The 19,457-nt window shown below is 46.4% G+C and overlaps 1 protein-coding gene across 1 annotated transcript; it reads left to right on the plus strand.

Moving 5' to 3' along the window:
- The first annotated feature begins 940 nt into the window (after nt 1–940).
- On the plus strand, nt 941–18,149 carry LOC115400426 (zona pellucida sperm-binding protein 1-like). The gene is made up of 13 exons (XM_030108325.1): nt 941–1,077; nt 3,571–3,779; nt 4,726–4,863; nt 5,013–5,130; nt 9,329–9,515; nt 11,211–11,352; nt 11,425–11,580; nt 11,722–11,777; nt 11,932–12,107; nt 12,192–12,592; nt 13,646–13,742; nt 17,051–17,291; nt 17,619–18,149. Exons 1-13 carry the CDS (start codon nt 955–957, stop codon nt 17,786–17,788), a joined length of 2,214 nt encoding a protein of 737 aa, XP_029964185.1. The 5' UTR covers nt 941–954; the 3' UTR covers nt 17,789–18,149.
- The last annotated feature ends 1,308 nt before the right edge of the window (nt 18,150–19,457 follow it).

A 19,457-nucleotide genomic window follows, 5' to 3' on the forward strand; every position in this document is an offset into this window, starting at 1 on the left:
AGTTGGGAAAAATCGCTCAAAAAACAAGTAATTTTGGAGAAAACGATAGAACGGCATAAAAATTCTGAAATGGCTTGAATTTCTAAAAGAAGCAAATTAAATATGGTTGGAAAAAAGCATGTGAAACTGCTTAAAAGATGGTAGAATGGTTTAAACAACAAAAAATGTTAAAATTGTCAACAAAACGTATAGCTTAATTATATCTTTGTATCTGCTAATGTATATCTTTATATCTGTTATTTCATTATATCTGTCCTAGATCTTTATGTAAATTATATTTAATTTATATCTGTCAGTTTATATCTATTATGTAATTATATCTCTTAAATTTGTATTTAAATTATATTTAATTTATATTTAGTTGTGTCGGTCAGTATATTTCTGTTGTTTCTGTTATTTAATTATATCTATCCTAATTTTACATAAAAATTGTATTTAGCTTTTTCTTGTATGGTTGGCTTTGTATTTTCCTGTTTTTCTTTCTACGTTCTTTTTGCTGCTACAACCTTGCAATTTCCCCATGCAGGACAAATAAAGGATTTTCAATTCAATTCAATTCAAAAAATGCTTGAAAAAAGGAGGAAAACTGCTAAAGCCAGGTAGAAAAACAGGTTGAATTTAATAAACGGCACCAGACTGGGACGATACTTTGTGCAGAACCAGACTAGGAGAACCCTCCGTCTGAGTCTGGTTCTGCAGGAATCAGAACCTCCGTAATGCGATCTTCAAGACGATCCTGTTCTGGTTCCTGTTCCAACAATGTGAGCAATCACAGGAACTCAGGCGAGAATGAAGACGGGAATCGAACACGTGAACGCTTTGTTCTGCGCCGGAAGGCATCAGGTTTGTCCAGTCAGGTGAAGGATGCTCCGCCCCCTGCCCCTCCTCCTCCTCCTCCTCCTCCTCCTCCTCCTGAGCGCCTGCCGGTCCTGGAGCCAGATCGCTCAGACCGCGATGGAGGCCGCCGGAGTCGCCCTGGTGCTGCTGGTCCTGCTCGGCGCCGCCGCCAGCCTCACCTTCTACGGAGACAGCCTCCACTTCCTGCCGCCGCAGAGGAACCGGGACGGGGACGTGACGGTACGTCGCTCTCTCACTGCAGGACCCGATGGACCTGTTACTGATCCGTTACCGATCCGTTATCGATCTGTTATCGATCCGCTACAGATCCGTGACCGATCCGTTACCGATCCGTTACTGATCCATTATTGATCTGCTACTGATCCGTTACCGATCTGCTACTGACCTGTTACCGATCTGTTACTGATCCATTATTGATCTGCTACTGATCCGTTACCGATCTGCTACTGACCCGTTACCGATCTGCTACTGACCCGTTACCGATCTGTTACTGATCCATTATTGATCTGCTACTGATCCGTTACCGATCTGCTACTGATCCATTATTGATCTGCTACTGATCCGTTACCGATCTGCTACTGACCCGTTACCGATCTGTTACCAATCCGTTACTGATCTGTTACTAATCGATTACCGACAATTTACTGATCCATTACCGATCCGTGAACAATCGATTACCGATCCGTTACTGATCTGTTACTGATCGATTGCCGATAAGTGACTGATCCATTACCGATCCGTGAACAATCGATTACCGATCCGTTACTGATCTGTTACTAATCGATTACCGATAAGTGACTGATCCATTACCGATCCGTGAACAATCGATTACCGATCCGTTACTGATCTGTTACTGATCGATTGCCGATCCGTTACTTATCCGTTACCAGCCCGTTACCGATCCATTACCGATCGATTATTGATCCATTACTGATCCGTTACCGATTAATCACCGATCCGTTACTGATCCATTACCGATTGATCACTTATTCGTTACCGATCTGTTACCGATTGATTACTGATTGATTACCGAGCACAGCATCACCTACTTTACTGACAAACTGTTTGTTCAATATGTGGAAGAAAAACACTCATTTAGTCACATCTTACTTAAATCACGAGGAGATTCTTTAAAAAAAAAAAAAAAAAGACCAAAAATAACCAAACACATACAGGAAATTAAAAAAAGAAAATCTAATCATGCCCCGTTAAGAAAAATAACAGCTTTATTTTAATGAACTGACAAAAACATCTGAGCGCTCAAACTGTTTACTGAGAAACTGCTGTAACGCGGCTCTGCCAGCAGGGGGCAGCAGAACAAACGAAACCTCATCTTTGAAAAGCTGTGATTGAATTTCTGGATTCAAAATAAACATCAACGACTTTTATTCACACTTCCAGCAGAAAGTCTCTTAAAAGGGAGAATCATTTTGAAGAAGGACACGTTTTTAATTCAACAACACAATCCTGGGACTCACTTTAAAAAATGTCTTGTTATTATACTGTAAAGTCAGAAGAGAAACTTTTTTTAAAAAATTTTGGTTCCCTTCAGTAATTATTGGTGTCATGATTTCTTTTTCTGAGGACCAGGAAATATTTTTAGTGTGAAACTGGAAGCAGGAAATCGGTTGTTTTTCATGTAAATCGTCCGCGTGTCTTCAGGTTCTAACCTGCTTGATTCCACAGAAGCTTCAGTTTCCGTTCCTGAAATGAAGCACGAAATATTTACCAACATGTTTTTGTAAGTGTTTTACAATATACTGCAAAGTATACACGTCCTGACTCCATGGTTCTCTGGAGAACACGGAGAACCCAAAGTAGTGTCCCGACACCACGGTTTTCCTTAGACCACAGAAAACCTTTAGTGTCCTGACTCCACGGTTCTCTGAAGAACATGAAGAACCTGACGTGTCCTGACTTCATGGTTCTCTGGAGAACACGGAGAACCTGCAGGAGTCCTGCTGAGTCGTGTTTCATTCGTCTGGAACCGCATGTAGAACGTTCTGCTGTCTCACTATCTGAGCTTCATGGAACCTTAAAGCTCGTGTCCGGAGTTTCTGTTCGTTTCCAATGTATGTATAATTTTTCAACAGAGCTTCAATGTGTCAGTCTGGTTCCATACTACAATATAATATTAGCATAAAGCAATATAAACATTTATTTACGAGCTCCGCCTTCGTCTCATAGACCCCCATGTTATCTGAAAAAGCACCAGTCAGCGTCAGCCAATAGATTTCGAGCTTCCACATTCTCGTGTTGTCAATCAAGGTGTGGAGCAGCCAGAGAGCACGGCCGCTCGCCCAGCAGAGGAGAGTTAGCTATCAGCAGCCGCCGCGCTCACCTCGGATATATCTACTGTCTGCTGAACATCCACCGTAAACAGCTCAACATGGAGGATGCTGTAGGACTCAGAGGCTCTCATTTTCACCCGACAGATAATAGCGTGCACAATTAAAGGGGCGTGGCTTGGTCGCTCATGAAAGCAGAGGGAGGGCGGAGCCTGAGACTTCGGATTAAAAAAAAAACCTCTCTCTTTCAAAACTCCGGACACGAGCTTTAAAGTCTGGTCAGAGATGAAATTTAAAGTGTGAGAACCTTCTGGTTCGGTTCTCCAGAGAACCATCCCCCCAGAGCCTCGTTCTCTGCTGCTGGGCTCCGTTTGCAGCGTGAGCGAGGTTCTAAACGGGTTCCCCGGTTCCTGCTGCGGTCCAGGTGACGTTCTTCAGCCGGCAGAACGGGCGGAGCAGCTGTCAGGACGAGTCCTCCTTCTCCTGCCGGGACGACGTCTGCAGCCGCCTGGACAAGTTCCGCGTCCTGCAGACGGACCGGGACGACCCGGGACGGGGACGCTGGTGCCAGTCTGAGGGACGATCCACCGTCACCGTCAGGAGAACCGGCGGAACCCGGAGCCTGGCCCTGACGTGAGTCTGCCGTTCTCCTCCTCACACCTGGAGAACATCTGTGAACATCTGAGACAGCCAGCTGTGTCCAGCTGCGTTTGTTTTACTGACCGCCAGCTGTGTCCAGGTGCGTTTGTTTTATGAACAGCCAGCTGTGTCCAGGTGCGTTTGTTTTATTAACAGCCAGCTGTGTCCAGGTGCGTTTGTTTTATGAACAGCCAGCTGTGTCCAGGTGCGTTTGTTTTATGAACAGCCAGCTGTGTCCAGGTGCATTTGTTTTACTGACCGCCAGCTGTGTCCAGGTGCGTTTGTTTTATGAACAGCCAGCTGTGTCCAGGTGCGTTTGTTTTATGAACAGCCAGCTGTGTCCAGGTGCATTTGTTTTACTGACCGCCAGCTGTGTCCAGGTGCGTTTGTTTTATGAACAGCCAGCTGTGTCCAGGTGCGTTTGTTTTATTAACAGCCAGCTGTGTCCAGGTGCGTTTGTTTTATGAACAGCCAGCTGTGTCCAGGTGCGTTTGTTTTATGAACAGCCAGCTGTGTCCAGGTGCATTTGTTTTACTGACCGCCAGCTGTGTCCAGGTGCGTTTGTTTTATGAACAGCCAGCTGTGTCCAGGTGCGTTTGTTTTATGAACAGCCAGCTGTGTCCAGGTGCATTTGTTTTACTGACCGCCAGCTGTGTCCAGGTGCGTTTGTTTTATGAACAGCCAGCTGTGTCCAGGTGCGTTTGTTTCACTGGGAGGCGTTTCGGTTCCCAGCAGACGTTGTCTCCTCCCGGCTGTTTCCTCGAGCTTCAGATTCCTGAAGCAGATTTACTGGTTCTTCAAAGACGAGTGATGTTTATCAAACGAGAAGTACGAGGAAGTGACATAATATCAAATTAATGTGTGTGTGTGTGTGTGTGTGTGTGTGTGTGTGTGTGTGTGTGTGTGTGTGTGTGTGTGTGTGTGTGCGTGCGTCCTCCAGGGACTCGGGTTGCTGCTGGGTTTCTAACGTTGCGGGTATCAGGCACTGGACCAGTGGGGCGGAGCTCGATCTCGGAACCCGGTCCGACTCCAAGTCCATCAACCGTTGCCCGGTAACCGCCGCCGTGTCGTCGCTAAGGTAACCACTGTTATACCTCCTCATTTCTACCTGTGTCTGATCTGTGTGTGATTTTCAGATGTGTGTTATTGTGAGAGTGTTTGCACTGAAGTGTGTTTCGCGTTGACAACAGGCGTCCGTACGGTGAAGCGTTGCTGTTTCCTCCTCAGGTACCCTCAGAACTGCTTCTCCCAGCTCCGCCTCCTGGCTCACGACCCGGATGGCGACAGCGTCAGGTGTCGCTATGCCAACGAAACGGCGGCGCCCTCCAACTTCACCCTGGACCAGGTACACCGTGACAACAGCGTTACAACACAACGACAGTGTCACGCAAGAACAAACACTGAAACATCAACAAAACAAAGACTGGAACACAGAAAACAATGGAACACAACACAACAACACTGAACAGCAAACACTGTAAAACAACAATAACAACAACAACAACAACACTGACTCCAACAAGACCTGAGCTCTATTTCACCAAGCAGGTTGAAAAAACTGAGTGAAATCCTGAACTCTGTGTGGATCTCCTCTGAAGGGAAAACGCTGGGTTTTCGGTTACACAACAGCTGATTTGAGTTGGATTACTCAACTTCAAGTCGTTTCACCTGGAGTTTAGCACGTGCACGACAACTATAAAAACCCAGCATTAATGGAGCACCGATTCGACGAGTCACCATGGCAACAGAGAAGTGGAGAGCGACATATGGTGAGGTGGAACATGTTTTTAGAAAAAAAATGCAACACCGCTGCAGCAGCAAGGGAGATGCCGTGGCAGAAAGTTGCTGCCCCTGTCAATGAGTAAGTTTAAATGTATTCCTTTATATCAGAATATTAATAAATATTAAATATTATTACAGGGAAACTGTTTGAATGGTCACCAGTTAAGGTATTTCATTTAGGTGTAATCCACGGGGAATCCACACGGCCGCAGCTAAAGATGAAATATACAAACATTGTTCAAAAGACCTCGGCATAATCTCACTGAGGTTCATCATTTTAAGCATGTTTAACATTGTAAAGTGGCATAAATACTAAGTGGCTGATGGACTGTTCAGTTGTTTTATGTCACACATCTATATCATGTTATGTTAAATGATTAATCGTATTTAATCTAATATTATTATCTATTATTTGAGTATAATATTTTAAAAATGTTATTGATACAAATATTCATTTTGTCTTTCATGTTCTTTTCTTCTTTTGGCCCAGATTGTGAAGGTTCTCTCTGCCTGCTGGAGCCCCTTCATGCTACAACCAACCTGAAACTGTCAGCAGGAAATACTCAGAATATTTTTGCCAAATATTAGTTTGGAAAAATATACGCAGATATACTGAAAGATGTTATTTATCCAGGATGAGGAGGATGAAACCGTGCCTGCTGCCTTCACAGAGGATCCAGAAAGTCATATGGAGGTACGTTACTGATTGTTCTCTTCCTATTAAAACTCTGAATACTCCTGTGGAACATAGAGCTTGACATTTAGCCGACACTGAAATATTCAACATTGTCATCCTTTTTAACAGATCATGGCTGGTCAGCAGCAGGATGGTCCCTCAACTTCCACATCACAGATCAACACTGTGAGATGATGTTCAGTAAACACCAGAGGTTCATTTTATTCAGTTCATGTGCAGCTGGATAATTTAATGTCCTCTATGTATTCCCAGTTAGCAGTCACAGACATTTACAAAATCCACTTACTTAACAAGATAGAGAAATCCCTTAAAGGTATATTGGAGGATTCTCCGCAGATTTCATACAACATGGCTGATTTGCCATTTTTGGAGCACTGCGCATGCGCGGCTCCCTCCCCATGAGGACTGTGGGAGCGCGCACGTCAGCCGCATGTCAGTTTGTTTACATCCGCGCACTGGAGAATCGTCTTTCCGCATATGATTGAAATGCATCTGTAATCATGTGGGACTCTTCTTCCAATCATCCATAAGAATACGATCCGTAAAGCAGTGTCTGTTTATGCAGCAGAAACACATTAGAATGGGATAATCAGCAGGTTACCTGTCCAGCTGAAACTTCCCCACGTCGTGACCAGTCGGGGGGGGGCTTGTGACTGCCTTCCCGGCTGTTCGGGAAACCTCCCGAACCTCCCGGTGGCCCTGTTCGGAGGTGTTCGCGGGGGGAACAAGCCGCTTCTGTGGCTTCTGCTTCTGCTATGGTTGCTCCCGCTGCATGTCACTTCCTAAACAATGCGCGGCTCGAAACAAGCGCGCACACAGAGGCGGTGACTCGATATGATACGTCATCACGCAAACACGTTCCCACATTGATTGGCATTATGACTGCCCAATCACAAGTTGGAACCATACAATTCTGATTGGTTCTAAGGATCCTCCAGTATACCTTTAAAGAGCAGCAGGATCTGGACCTCCAGATGAAGAAGACGAAATTGGAAATTGAGATACTGGAGCACAAGTTGCAGGTGGGTTCATGGTCACAGTGAATTATGTTCACTATTGGAACATGAACTAAATCCTTTATTTTTATTATTTATTTATTTATGTATTTATTTATGTATTTATTTATGTATTTATTTATTTATTTTGTAGGAAATAAAGAAGACAAAATGAAATGTGTGTCATGTCTTTTATTTGCTGTGGTGGTGATGATGGTGGTGATTTAAACTCCTCAGTGCTCTGCATCTCCAGTGTTATATAAAAAACTCCCTTTTGCGATGAACCGCAGCGCAACACACAATATCTGCTGGGATGTGAGTGTGCAACTACGTTTGGTTATGTTGCAAATGTATGGACGGATAAGATTGTGAATGTAGCGGATTGAGACGTGAAGCGGTACCGTCCGGAAACGCCAAAACATCTCTGCGCGGTCTGTAAATAATCTCCCGACGAATATTCAGTTCCCGCTGCAGTAATGCCGCTCCTTCATCTGCAGGATCGCTGATAAAAGGACATGAAATTTTGACAGCTACACAAAAACTCGCCAGCTGACTGAATGAATGAGGAAATGGAACAGCAGCGTGTGGCTGAAAGGGGGCGGAGCCAGAGAGAAACTTCAGGGTTGACTGAGAAAAACCTGCTTCCGACCAGGTTAGAGTCACGGAGTGTGTTACTGCGGTAACTGAGCGACAGGTTAAGTTCCCTCTCCTAGTGGAACTGGCTAGAGTTACTCCTCTGTCTCTGGTTCTCTCCCTTTGTGGAATGGAAATCTCAGAGTTTCCCTCATTTCCGGGTTATTCAACACAAAGTTTTCTGTAAACCTGCTTGGTGAAATAGACCCCAGAACACTGTCATACAACAACACTAATACCCAGAGGTGTCAAGAAAGTACTTTCCCATGCCATGTTTTCCATGTACCCAGTCAGTTCTCGAAGAGCTGGGCTGATTGTGATCACCTGGGCCCAGAACTGTTTGTTGCGGGTGATTCAAATCAGCCCAGCCCTTTGTTAACTGACTGGGCACAACAAAAACATGGCATGGGAAAGTACTTTCTTGACACCTCTGCTAACACCAGCAAGTTCAACAACTACTACTACTACTGCTAAACCAACAAAAATAACAACACCGAACGCAGTTAACACTTTAAAACAACAACAACAACTCCAACAAGACCAACACCAGCAAGATCAACAACAACTACTACTGCTAAACCAACAACAATAACAACACTGAACACAGCAAACACTTTAAAACAACAACAGAATGCTGTAATACACCAACACCAAAACCAGCAAGATCAACAACAACTACTACTACTGGTAAACCAACAACAATAACAACAACACTGAACACAGAAAATACCATAAGACAACAACAACAACAAAAGAACGCTGTAATACAACATTAACTTCAACAAGACCAACAACAGCAACTACTACTGCTAAACCAACAATAGCAAGAACAACACCGAACACAGCAAACACTGTAAAACAACAACAACAATGACAACAACGACAGAACACTGTGATACAACATTAACTTCAACAAGACCAACAACAGCAACTACTACTGCTAAACCAACAATAACAAGAACAACACCGAACACAGCAAACACTGTAAAACAACAACAACAATGACAACGACAGAACACTGTGATACAACAACACTAATACCTGTAAGTTCAACAACAACAACTACTACTATTGCTGCTAAACCAACAAAAATAATAACGAACACAGCAAACACTATGAAACAACAACAACAACAACAACAGATCGCTGTAATACAACAACACTAATACCAGCAAGATCAACAAGAACAATTACTACTGCTAAACGAACAACAGTAACTACACCAAACACACCAAACACTGTAAAACAACAACAGTAGCAGCAACAACAAAACGCTGAAATACAACATTAACTTCAACAAGACCAAAAACTACTACTACTACTGCTAAACCAACAATAACAACAACAACACTAACTGCAGCAAGACCAACACTTGCAGCACCAACAACAACAACAATGACCCAGTGCTGTTTTCTGTCCTTGTCCTCGGTCCTCAGACCGCCTGTACCATCAGCCGGACAGGCGAAGTGCAGATAGGCGTCCACGTGTTTGAAGTGATGCTGGAGGACTTTCCGGTGGACAACCTGACCGTGAGCTACGAGGACGGATTGACCGTTTCCCACCGAGCGTCCGGTTCCTCGCAACAGCCGCTGTGCAAAGTCAAGCTGCAGTTCACAGTCGACAGTGAGTCTCCGTCATGGTGAAACAACACTTCACTCCGTCACGGTGAAACAACAGAAGATACAACGCTTCACTCTGTCATGGTGAAACAACACTTCACTCCGTCACGGTGAAACAACAGAAGATACAACGCTTCACTCCGTCATGGTGAAACAACACTTCACTCCGTCACGGTGAAACAACAGAAGATACAACGCTTCACTCCGTCATGGTGAAACAACACTTCACCCCGTCACGGTGAAACAACACTTCACTCCATCACAGTGAAACAACAGAACATACAACGCTTCACTGTGTCACGGTGAAACAACAGCTGATACAATGCTTCACTCTGTCACAGTCAAACAACAGTTGATACAACGCTTCTCTCCATTTCAGTGAAACAACAGCTTTACTCCGTCATGGTGAAACAACAGCTGATACAATGCTTCACTCTGTCATGGTGAAACAACACCTTCACTTCGTCACAGTGAAACAAGAACTTCACTCAGTCACGGTGAAACAACAGCCGATACAACACTTCACTCCGTCACAGTGAAACAACAGAAGATACAACGCTTCACTCCGTCACGGTGAAACAACAGCTGATACAACAGCTTCACTCCATCACAGTGAAACAACAATGGATACAGTGCTTTACTCTGTCACAATGAAACAACAGAAGATACAAAGCTTCACTCCGTCACGGTGAAGCAACAGCTTCACTCCCTCACCGTGAAACAACAGCTGATACGTTTCACTCCGTCACTGTGAAACAACAGCCGATACAATGCTTCACTCCATCAAAATGAAGCAACAGCTTCACTCCGTCACGGTGAAACAACAGCTGATACGTTTCACTCCGTCACAGTGAAACAACAGCTTCACTCCATCACCGTGAAACAACAGCTGATACGTTTCACTTCGTCACGGTGAAACAACAGCTGATACGTTTCACTCCGTCACGGTGAAACAACAGCTTCACTCTGTCACAGTGAAACAACAGCAGATACAACGCTTCACTCCGTCACAGTTAAACAACAGCCGATACAACAGCTTCACTCATCACAGTGAAACAACAATGGATAGAGTGCTTCACTCTGTCACAATGAAACAACAGCAGATACAGCGCTTCACTCCGTCACCGTGAAACAACAGCTGATATGTTTCATTCCGTCACGGTGAAACAACAACTTCACTCTGTCTCAGTGAAACAACATTGGATACAACGCTTCACTGATTTAAACTGATCAGTGTGGACTGATACCAGAATGAACCATCGTACAGCAGTACAGCTACAGCCGCAACAACACTCAGATCACACACCTCCCCCAACAGTCGTCCCTCCTCTCAGTTACCACCCATTTATCATCATACCAAATGGATCCAGATTCCAGGAGTGGATCTGGATCAATTGGTCCTTGTCCCACAACGGAACCCTGTAGAACCAGGCTCAGTTCATAGACTGGAAGACAACCGATCCGGTCTGAGGACTTGCTGGTTCTGGTCTGAGGACTAGCTAGTTTCCGGTCTGAGGACTTGCTGGTCTCTGGTCTGAGGACTTGCTGGTTCTGGTCTGAGGACTTGCTGGTCTCCGGTCTGAGGACTTGCTGGTCTCCAGTCTGAGGACTTGCTGGTCTCCGGTCTGCGGACTTGCTAGTTTCCGGTCTCTGGATTTGCTGGTCTCCGGTCTGAGGACTTGCTGGTCTCTGGTTTCAGTTCTGGACTCTCTCCCGAGCTGTGAGGCTGGTGGACAGCAGCCGGTCTTCCTGTCCAAGACGCCGTCTCACGGTCAGGTCCTGCGAGCCGCCGTGGGTGAGACGGTCCACCTGTACGCTCCAGTCCAGGCTCTCCGGGCCAGGTACCCTCATTACCCACAATCCCCCTCTGCATCTGAGGACGTCCTCATTCTGACCGCTCCGTCTGTCTGCAGCGTCGAGGACTTCCAGGTGAGCGGCCCGCAGAACATTACCAAGGCGATCAGAGACGACACGGCGGGGGACGCAGAGCTGACACTGAGCTGGACGCCCCAGGAGGGAGACGTCCACAGAGACGTCCCCCTCTGCTTCACAGCACAGACCAACCAGACGTGAGTCCATCCCACCGCTGGAGGGAGGAAGATGCTCTACAATCTGGATTTTAGGAGGAAGATGCTCTATAATCTGATGGTAGAGGAGGAAGATGCTCTTTTCTTGTTTTTAATTCTGTTACTTTTTAATTTCCTTCTCAGCCAATCAGAAATGAGGTGTGTTGTCGTCATGGTGACCGATACACCGGCTGACCACGGTGAGTTCTGCCTCCTGGATAATCTCTCATCCCCGGATGATGACTGGCTCTCCCGGCTGGCGGCAGCGTGTGATTGGCTCTCCCGGCCGGCGGCGGCCTGTGATTGGCTCTCCTGGCCGGCGGCGGCGTGTGATTGGCTGTCCGGTGTCTCCAGGCAAGGCGTCGGTCCGCTGCTGGGACGGGAAGATGGCGGTGGTTCTGGAGAAGGCGTCCATGCCCGGCATCGACGTCAACTTCCTGCGGCTGCAGGACCCCAACTGCTCGCTCAGCGCCAACGCCACGCACATCACGGGCGCCATGTCACTGCACACCTGCGGAACCACGCTGGAGGTCAGTCCATCCCCAGAACCCCGTCCCGGTTCCGCGGTCCGAACCCCCGCCGGCTCATCCGATTGGTTTCCTTCTTGCCGACAGGACGACGGGGACTTCATGGTGTTCCGGAATGAGATCCGGTCGTTCGAGGTGTCGGACGCCGTCATCACCCGGAGGAAGAGCATCAGGGTCGGCTTCTCCTGCCGCTTTCCCAAGGCGCTCAGCGTGTCCTCGTCCTTCGCCGTCCACAAGTCGGAGTACGTCTTCACCGAGTCCGGCTTCGGCAGCTTCAGCTACGCCTTCGAGATCTTCCGGGATGGGAACTTCTCGGAGCGGGTTCTACCGGACCGGTACCCGGTGGAGGTCCGGCTGATGGAGACGGTCTACATGGGGATCCAGGCCACGGCGGAGCTGGGCGGCGTCCAGCTGTTCGTGGAGTCGTGCGTCGCCACGCCTGACGACGACCCTGGGAGCAACATGACCTACGACCTCATCAAGGATGGGTCGGTCCCCTCCCCCCTCCTCCGAAACCATGATCCGTTCGCATCACAGCGAAACCACGACAACGGAACTTTCCGGAAACAAATCCAGACGGACGGTCCCAGAAAAGAACTCAGTGAGGGGAAAGGCTTTGAGCCCGTCTCCATGGAAACAGGGGAACAACACTACGTCTTAAAACTGTTCTCAGTCCCCATGGAAACAGGAATATCTCTTTAAAACTGTTCTCAGTTGCCATGGAAACGGGAATATCTCTTTAAAACTGTTCTCAGTCTCCATGGAAACAGGGGAACAACACTATTTCTTAAAACTGTTGTCAGTCTCCTTGTAAACAGGGGAACAACTTTTAGAAACTATTTTCAGTCGTCATAGAAAAAGTGGAAAACAACTTCTTGAAACGGTTCTGACTCCGTCTCCATGGAAATGGGGAAGACATAAAGTTTTGGAAACATTCCGACTCTCAAAAAATCTAATTCCATTTTCGAGTTTTTAAAAAGATGCCGCTGCTCATGAGCACTACGGCTGTGTTCCAAACCTCGTCTGCACATGTTCAGTAGAACCACAGTCAGAACAAGGTTCTCCTTCAGAGAGTCCTGGTCCCAGTCCTCATTTCCCTTGTCCTGGTCTCAGTCCAGATCTCCTGGTCCTGGTCCCAGTCCACATTCCCCTGGTCCTGGTCCTGGTCCAGATTCTCCTGGTCCTGGTCCAGGTCCAGATCTCCTGGTCCTGGTCCCAGTCCACATTCCCCTGGTTCTGGTCCTGGTCCAGATTCTCCTGGTCCTGGTCCAGGTCCAGATCTCCTGGTCCTGGTTCCTGGTCTTGGTAGTTCTAGAGTGGGACTGGATGTTCTGTCCATATGACTGAGTTTTCGCCTCCTTAAACACTGCACAGCACCAACTAGTGGACCAGCCTGTGAACTCCATGGTTCTCTAAGCGGTTCTGGTTCTGGAACCGGAGGGTTCTGTTGTCACCGGAGACGTTGTGTTGTGGACGGTTCATCCTCCATGTCCTGTGGGACGGGACAGAACCTTGGTCTGATTCCTTCGTTTCCTCTGCAGGTGCATCAGAGACGAGACTCTCCAGGTCCACAAGTCTCCTCCGACCTCCTTCAACTTCCAGGTCCAGGCCTTCAAGTTCACAGGAGACCACGACCAGGTAGAACCCTGATGTGTTCCGCTAAATATATATAGAATATATAGAATCACAATTTTGAGGAAATTCCAGCAGGGGGCGATGATGCAGGTTTCAAAAAAGCCCGGGTCTCACTGGAACCCGTAAATAAACATATAAAGCTCCCGGTTCCAGACCAGGTTCTGGTCTCTGGCTGAGGTTGTTGATTTTATTTTACAAGTTAAAGTTTTGCATAAATTGTACAATCACAGCGCCTCCTCTGGCCACGAGATGAAAGCATGTGACAGGCTGGACCAATCACATTACATCTGGTTTCAAATGTTCAGTATGGAGAAGTCCTGCTGGACTCACTGGAGTCTTCAGAACTGGATTTCAGAACGCTGTGGGGAACATCAGGAAAGGTCCGTCCATTGAATTTACAATCTATGGTGGTGTCCCACGTTGATGACATCATCAGCGTGATGGAGCACCGCGAGCTAAACAATGGAGCAGAGCCATAGATTTGCACTCTGAAAATCGATATTTTTGAATGGGTTCCAATGAGACCGGGGCTCTTTTAGAAACCAGCATCATCGCCCCCTGCTGGAATTTCCCTGGAATTACAGCTTTTTTGCACTTCAGCGTTATCTTCATGTTTTATGAGCGGAGCTCAGTCCCTGTTCCCGACCGACCAGGCTCCTCTTCCCCTCAGATCAGGAGAAGCTCTCTGATCAACGCCGGGTCATCCTGAAGGAAATCTCACACAACAGCTAGCATGCTAACGTAGCCATGCTAACATATCCACTTTAATGCAGCCATGCTGACGCAGCTGCGCTAACATAGCCACATTAACGTAGCCGCGCTAACGTAGCCCTGCTAACGTAGCCTCGCTAACGTATCCACGCTAATGTAGCCACACTAACGTAGCCATGCTAACATAATCATGCTAACACAGCCATAAAAACAAAGCTAAATCATATATCCCAAACTATTTCATAAAGAATAATGTAGATATCTTTGGTAAAGAGGAAATAGTGAATGAATTTAATGACTTCTTTGTGAATACTGGACCAACTTTTTCACAGCATATTCCTAAGGTAAACACAGACAATGATTGTAATATAGCAGAAAATGTAAACAGTATTTTTCTGGAGAGAGTGCATGGGAACGAAATTTTGTCAATTGTGAATAAATTAGCGAACAAAAAAATCCAACGATTATACAGACATGAATATGCTGCTGATAAAGAACATTATAGATGCTGTTATTGAACCTTTTACGTATATATGTAATCTGTCATTCACCACGGGACTATTTCCTGACCACATGAAAGTAGCTAAAATAATACCACTATTTAAAATGTAATAAAAATGATTTTTCAAATTACAGACCCGTGGCTTTGCTATCACAATTTTCAAAGGCATTAGAGAAATTGTTTGTGATTAGACTGAATAAATTTATTGAAAAATACAAAATTTTAAGTCACAACCAGTATGGTTTTCGTGCAAATAATTCAACTGCAACAGCATTAATGGAGCTGACTGAAGAAATCACCAATGCTATGGACAATAAGCAATTTTTAGTAAGCATCTTTGTCGATCTTCAGAAAGCATCTGATACATTAGACCATGAGATACTTCTGCAAAAATTATACAAATATGGTATCAGAGGGGTCGCACATCAATGGGTCGCAAGTTACCTAAAAGATTGAAGTCAGTTTGTGGAAGTTAATGACACAAAATCCAACTTTTGCAATATAACTTGTGGGATACCACAGGGCTCAGTCCTTGGACCAATTCTCTTTCTCCTCTATGTGAATGATATTGTGTCTGCTTCAAATGTACTAAAATGTATTTTATTTGCAGATGATACCACATTGTTTTACTCGGGAAAAAACATAAATGAGGTGTTACAAACAGTGGGAAATGAGTTTCAGAAAGTATTACACTGGTTTAATGCTAACAAACTATCTATAAACATTAACAAGACCAAATGTATGGTCTTTACTTGTAAAGATAAAGATATTGGTGCAAGACTTTCCATTCAAGGGTTAGAGATCGAACAAGTGCATGAAGTAAAGTTCTTGGGTGTTTTAATTGATGAACATTTAACATGGAAATCACACATAGAACATGTTAAAACAAAATTATCCCAAACTATTGCTGTGTTACACAAGGTTAAAGAGTCTCTCAATAAGAATGCTTTGTTACTGTTGTATAATTCCTTAATTATTCCACATTTGACTTACTGTATAGAAGTGTGGGGAAATGCATGTAAAACCTACCTTGATCCAATTTGCATTTTACAGAAACGTGCTTTTCGTGTTGTAAATGGAAGTGGATACAGAGCTCACACAAATCCAATTTTTTTACAATTAGGAACATTAAAATTTAATGAATTGGTTGAACTTAACGTTCTCAAATGTATGTATAAAGCTCACCAGAAAACATGACCAGAAAACATGCAAAATAGATTCAAAAAGAGAGAAAGTAAGTATAATTTAAGAGGATCTGATTTTTTTTGTAAACCTAAGTTTAGAACTAAACCAAAGGAAAGGTGTATCTCAGTCCACGGTGTAAATCTATGGAACAGCCTTGAGTGTGAAATCAAAACCTCAAAATCCATCCATTGTTTTAAAAAGAGTGTGAAACTAATTCTGATGGATAGATACAAAGACGCCATGTAGGACATCTTTGAAATTTGTGTTGTATGATGACAACTTGTTTTTTTGTTATGTATTGTTTCTTTATTATGTATTGTATGCAGTGCGCACATCGGAAGTTTAAAGGATTCTGAATTGACAAGGGGCAGATATTTACAGCTTTTGCTTCTTTCTGTACCTTTTCATTCATATCTGTGCTGAAGTATGCAGATGCAAGTGTGTTGCATTCACTTTTTGTTTTATTTAAATGAATGAAATAAATAAATCAAATCAAATCAAATCAAAATGCTAACGTAGCCACATTAACATAGCCACGCTAACGTAGCTGCGCTGACGTAGCCGTGCTAACGCATCAATGCTAACGTAGCTGCTTACATAGCCGTGCTTACGTAGCCACACTAACGTAGCCACATTAACGTAGCTATGCTAACCTAGCCGAGCTAACGTAGCAACGCTAACGTAGCCGCACTTACGTAGCCACGCTAACACATCAATCCTAACGTAGCCGCTTACGTAGCCGCGCTAACGCGTCAATGCTAACGTATCCACACTAACGAAACCACGCTAATGTAGCCACGCTATCATATCCGCGCTATCGTAGCCGTGCTAACGTAGCCGCGCTAACTTAGCCGTGCTAACGTAGCCGCGCTACAGCGTCTGTCCCGGCGGTGACGTTGTCCGTCCCCCGCAGGTCTTCATCACCTGCACCGTCCTGCTGTGTGACGTCTCCAGCCCGGCGTCCCGCTGCGCTCTGGGCTGCCTGAAGGACGCGTCCAGGAGACGCCGCAGGGGGCTGGACAGACAGACCCACGGACACGAGATTACCCAGGGTCCCCTGCAGTTCGTCCGGCCGGACCCCGCCCCCGCCGGTAACCGTGGAAACGTCGCCGATGCACAAATACACACCTCAGAGGACCGCGGAGACGCCAGAGGTCAGTGTGAGACGGACGCTGCCCACCTGTCTCTGTCCTCCCTTCTCTCTGTCCATCTGTCTCTCTGTCCTCCCTTCACTCTGTCCACCTGTCTCTCTGTCCATCCGCCTGTCTCTCTGTCCTCTCTTCTGTCTGTCCTCCTGTCTCTCTGTCCACCTGTCCGTTTTTCTGCCACGTCGAGTTGTTTTCATGGACGTTTCATTAAACTGATTTATTTTAACGGGAGGACGTGAAAAAATCTCACCGTGTTAAAGACATGTCTCTCTCTTCCTGTCCCTGTCCTCCTGTCTCTCCCTTCCTGTCCCTCTCTTCCTGTCCCTCACCCAGTGTCCCCTGAAGATGCGTCCAGATTCCAGACGCTGCTGTCCTCCCGCGTCAGCACGGCGGTGTTCGCGGTGGCCTTCCTGGTCGCCGTGGCGATCCTGGTGGCGGTGGTGCGGTACTACAGGACGAACAGGGACACCGAGGACACCGGCGCTCTGATGGAGGACGACTAGCGGCGGCGTCCCGGGTCCTCGTCCTTGTCCATCTCACTCACTGCAGACCGATCGAGTTTTTATGAGTCTTTTCTGAATTCTGTCCGAATTTATCGTTTAATCAACGTCTGCTGAACATCTGGTTCAATGCAAGCTAGCTCCGACGACTCAACCACATCACCATGGCAACCAGTCGAGCGTCCTGACGGTCGATTCCTCTCTCCCGTCCTCAGAACGCCGACGGGTTTGAAGGTTTGGTGAACCGTGCTGTGAAATCTGAAAACACTGTGATCCGCTCTGAAGTTCTTCCTTCTGTTTTTGGGGCTTCATGAAAACTTTCACCTCGTTTTATTCTATGAATAAAAGATTCAAAGGATTCAGAGAACTTTGTTGTCGTACCTTCACATTTACATGTTTGTAGCACGAAAAAGGGGAACTGAGGTCCCGGGTAAGAAGCCAAGTCAACAAAAGGTACTGATTAGGGCTGCAAAGGGCGGAAAATTTCTGGTGAATTTCCAGAAACTTTCCATGGGAATTTAAGCTGGGGAATTTTGGAAATATTCCAAATTAGAAACTTTCCATAGGAATTATGGGAATTTATGAGCTGCGCCAGTGTCGCTTTCCCCGGCCCCGCCCCCTGACCCACGTCACCATGGAGACGCTCTCTGATTAGTTTGCCGCAAAATTGCGACGCGTCAAAAGGTCAGATCCCCCAACTTCAGCGTCGGATGCAAAATAGCGATGCGCCACCGATGCGTCAACGCCCTGACACGCCGCGAAAACACGTCTGGCGCGTCGCGTTGTGCGCATTCCCGTTGTTTTCAGTTACATTTGGACGCAAAATCGCGGAAAGCATTTGGTGGAGTGAACGCAGCTTCACAGCTTCAGGAGAGAAGCTGTTTCTGAGCCGCCTTCCTGCGGGGAGGGGCTGAAACAGGCCGTGTGGGGATGAGTGCTGTCCTTCAGGATGCGGAGAGCCCCCCCCCCCCCCCCCCCCCTGCTTTGTGCAGCCTTCGCCACCCTCTGCAGAGTCTTCCTCCCAGTAGCAGTGCAGCTGCCAGGCCACACGGTGATCCGGTGCTGAGGGGGTTGGTCCTCCAGGTGAGGTCCCTGGACATGTGCAAACCCCGGTGCCTGTAGCTGGAGACCGTCTCCACGGCTGCTCCACCGATGTGCAGGGGACGGAGGGGGCGCTTGTCCTTTCTGAAGTCCAGCACTGTCTCCTTGGTCTTCTTCACACTGATGCAGAGGCTGTTGTCTCCACACCACTGCACCCGCTGCTCCACCTCCTTTCTGTAGTTGGACTCATCGCTGTCGGAGATGCATCCCACTGCTGCTGTGTCGTCCGCAAACTTCACACTAGGGCACTAATGACTTCAGTTTTTTTCAAGTCGACTTATCTGTCAATAAAGTCGGAGTCGAGTCGTCAAGCCGTGATGAGGTCGTCACATTGACGGTGGGAGCAACACGGACACACAGCTGTCCAGCAATCAGCAACTTGTATTAAAATTCACTGCAACGAGCCTAATTGCTCGGCGCCGCCCCCGCGATTCAGAAACAGAAAAAAAGGCTAAACAAATTCTAATACTAAATGATAATATATTGACAATGTATGTGCTTCATTTTATATTAACAATCTGTAATAAAGGAGAAGACAAACAGTCTGGAGCCGGAAAAGCTCCTCGAGATG

Source organism: Salarias fasciatus, chromosome 1 (genome assembly GCF_902148845.1).
Source record: "Salarias fasciatus chromosome 1, fSalaFa1.1, whole genome shotgun sequence".
In the NCBI taxonomy this organism is placed as follows: domain Eukaryota; kingdom Metazoa; phylum Chordata; class Actinopteri; order Blenniiformes; family Blenniidae; genus Salarias; species Salarias fasciatus.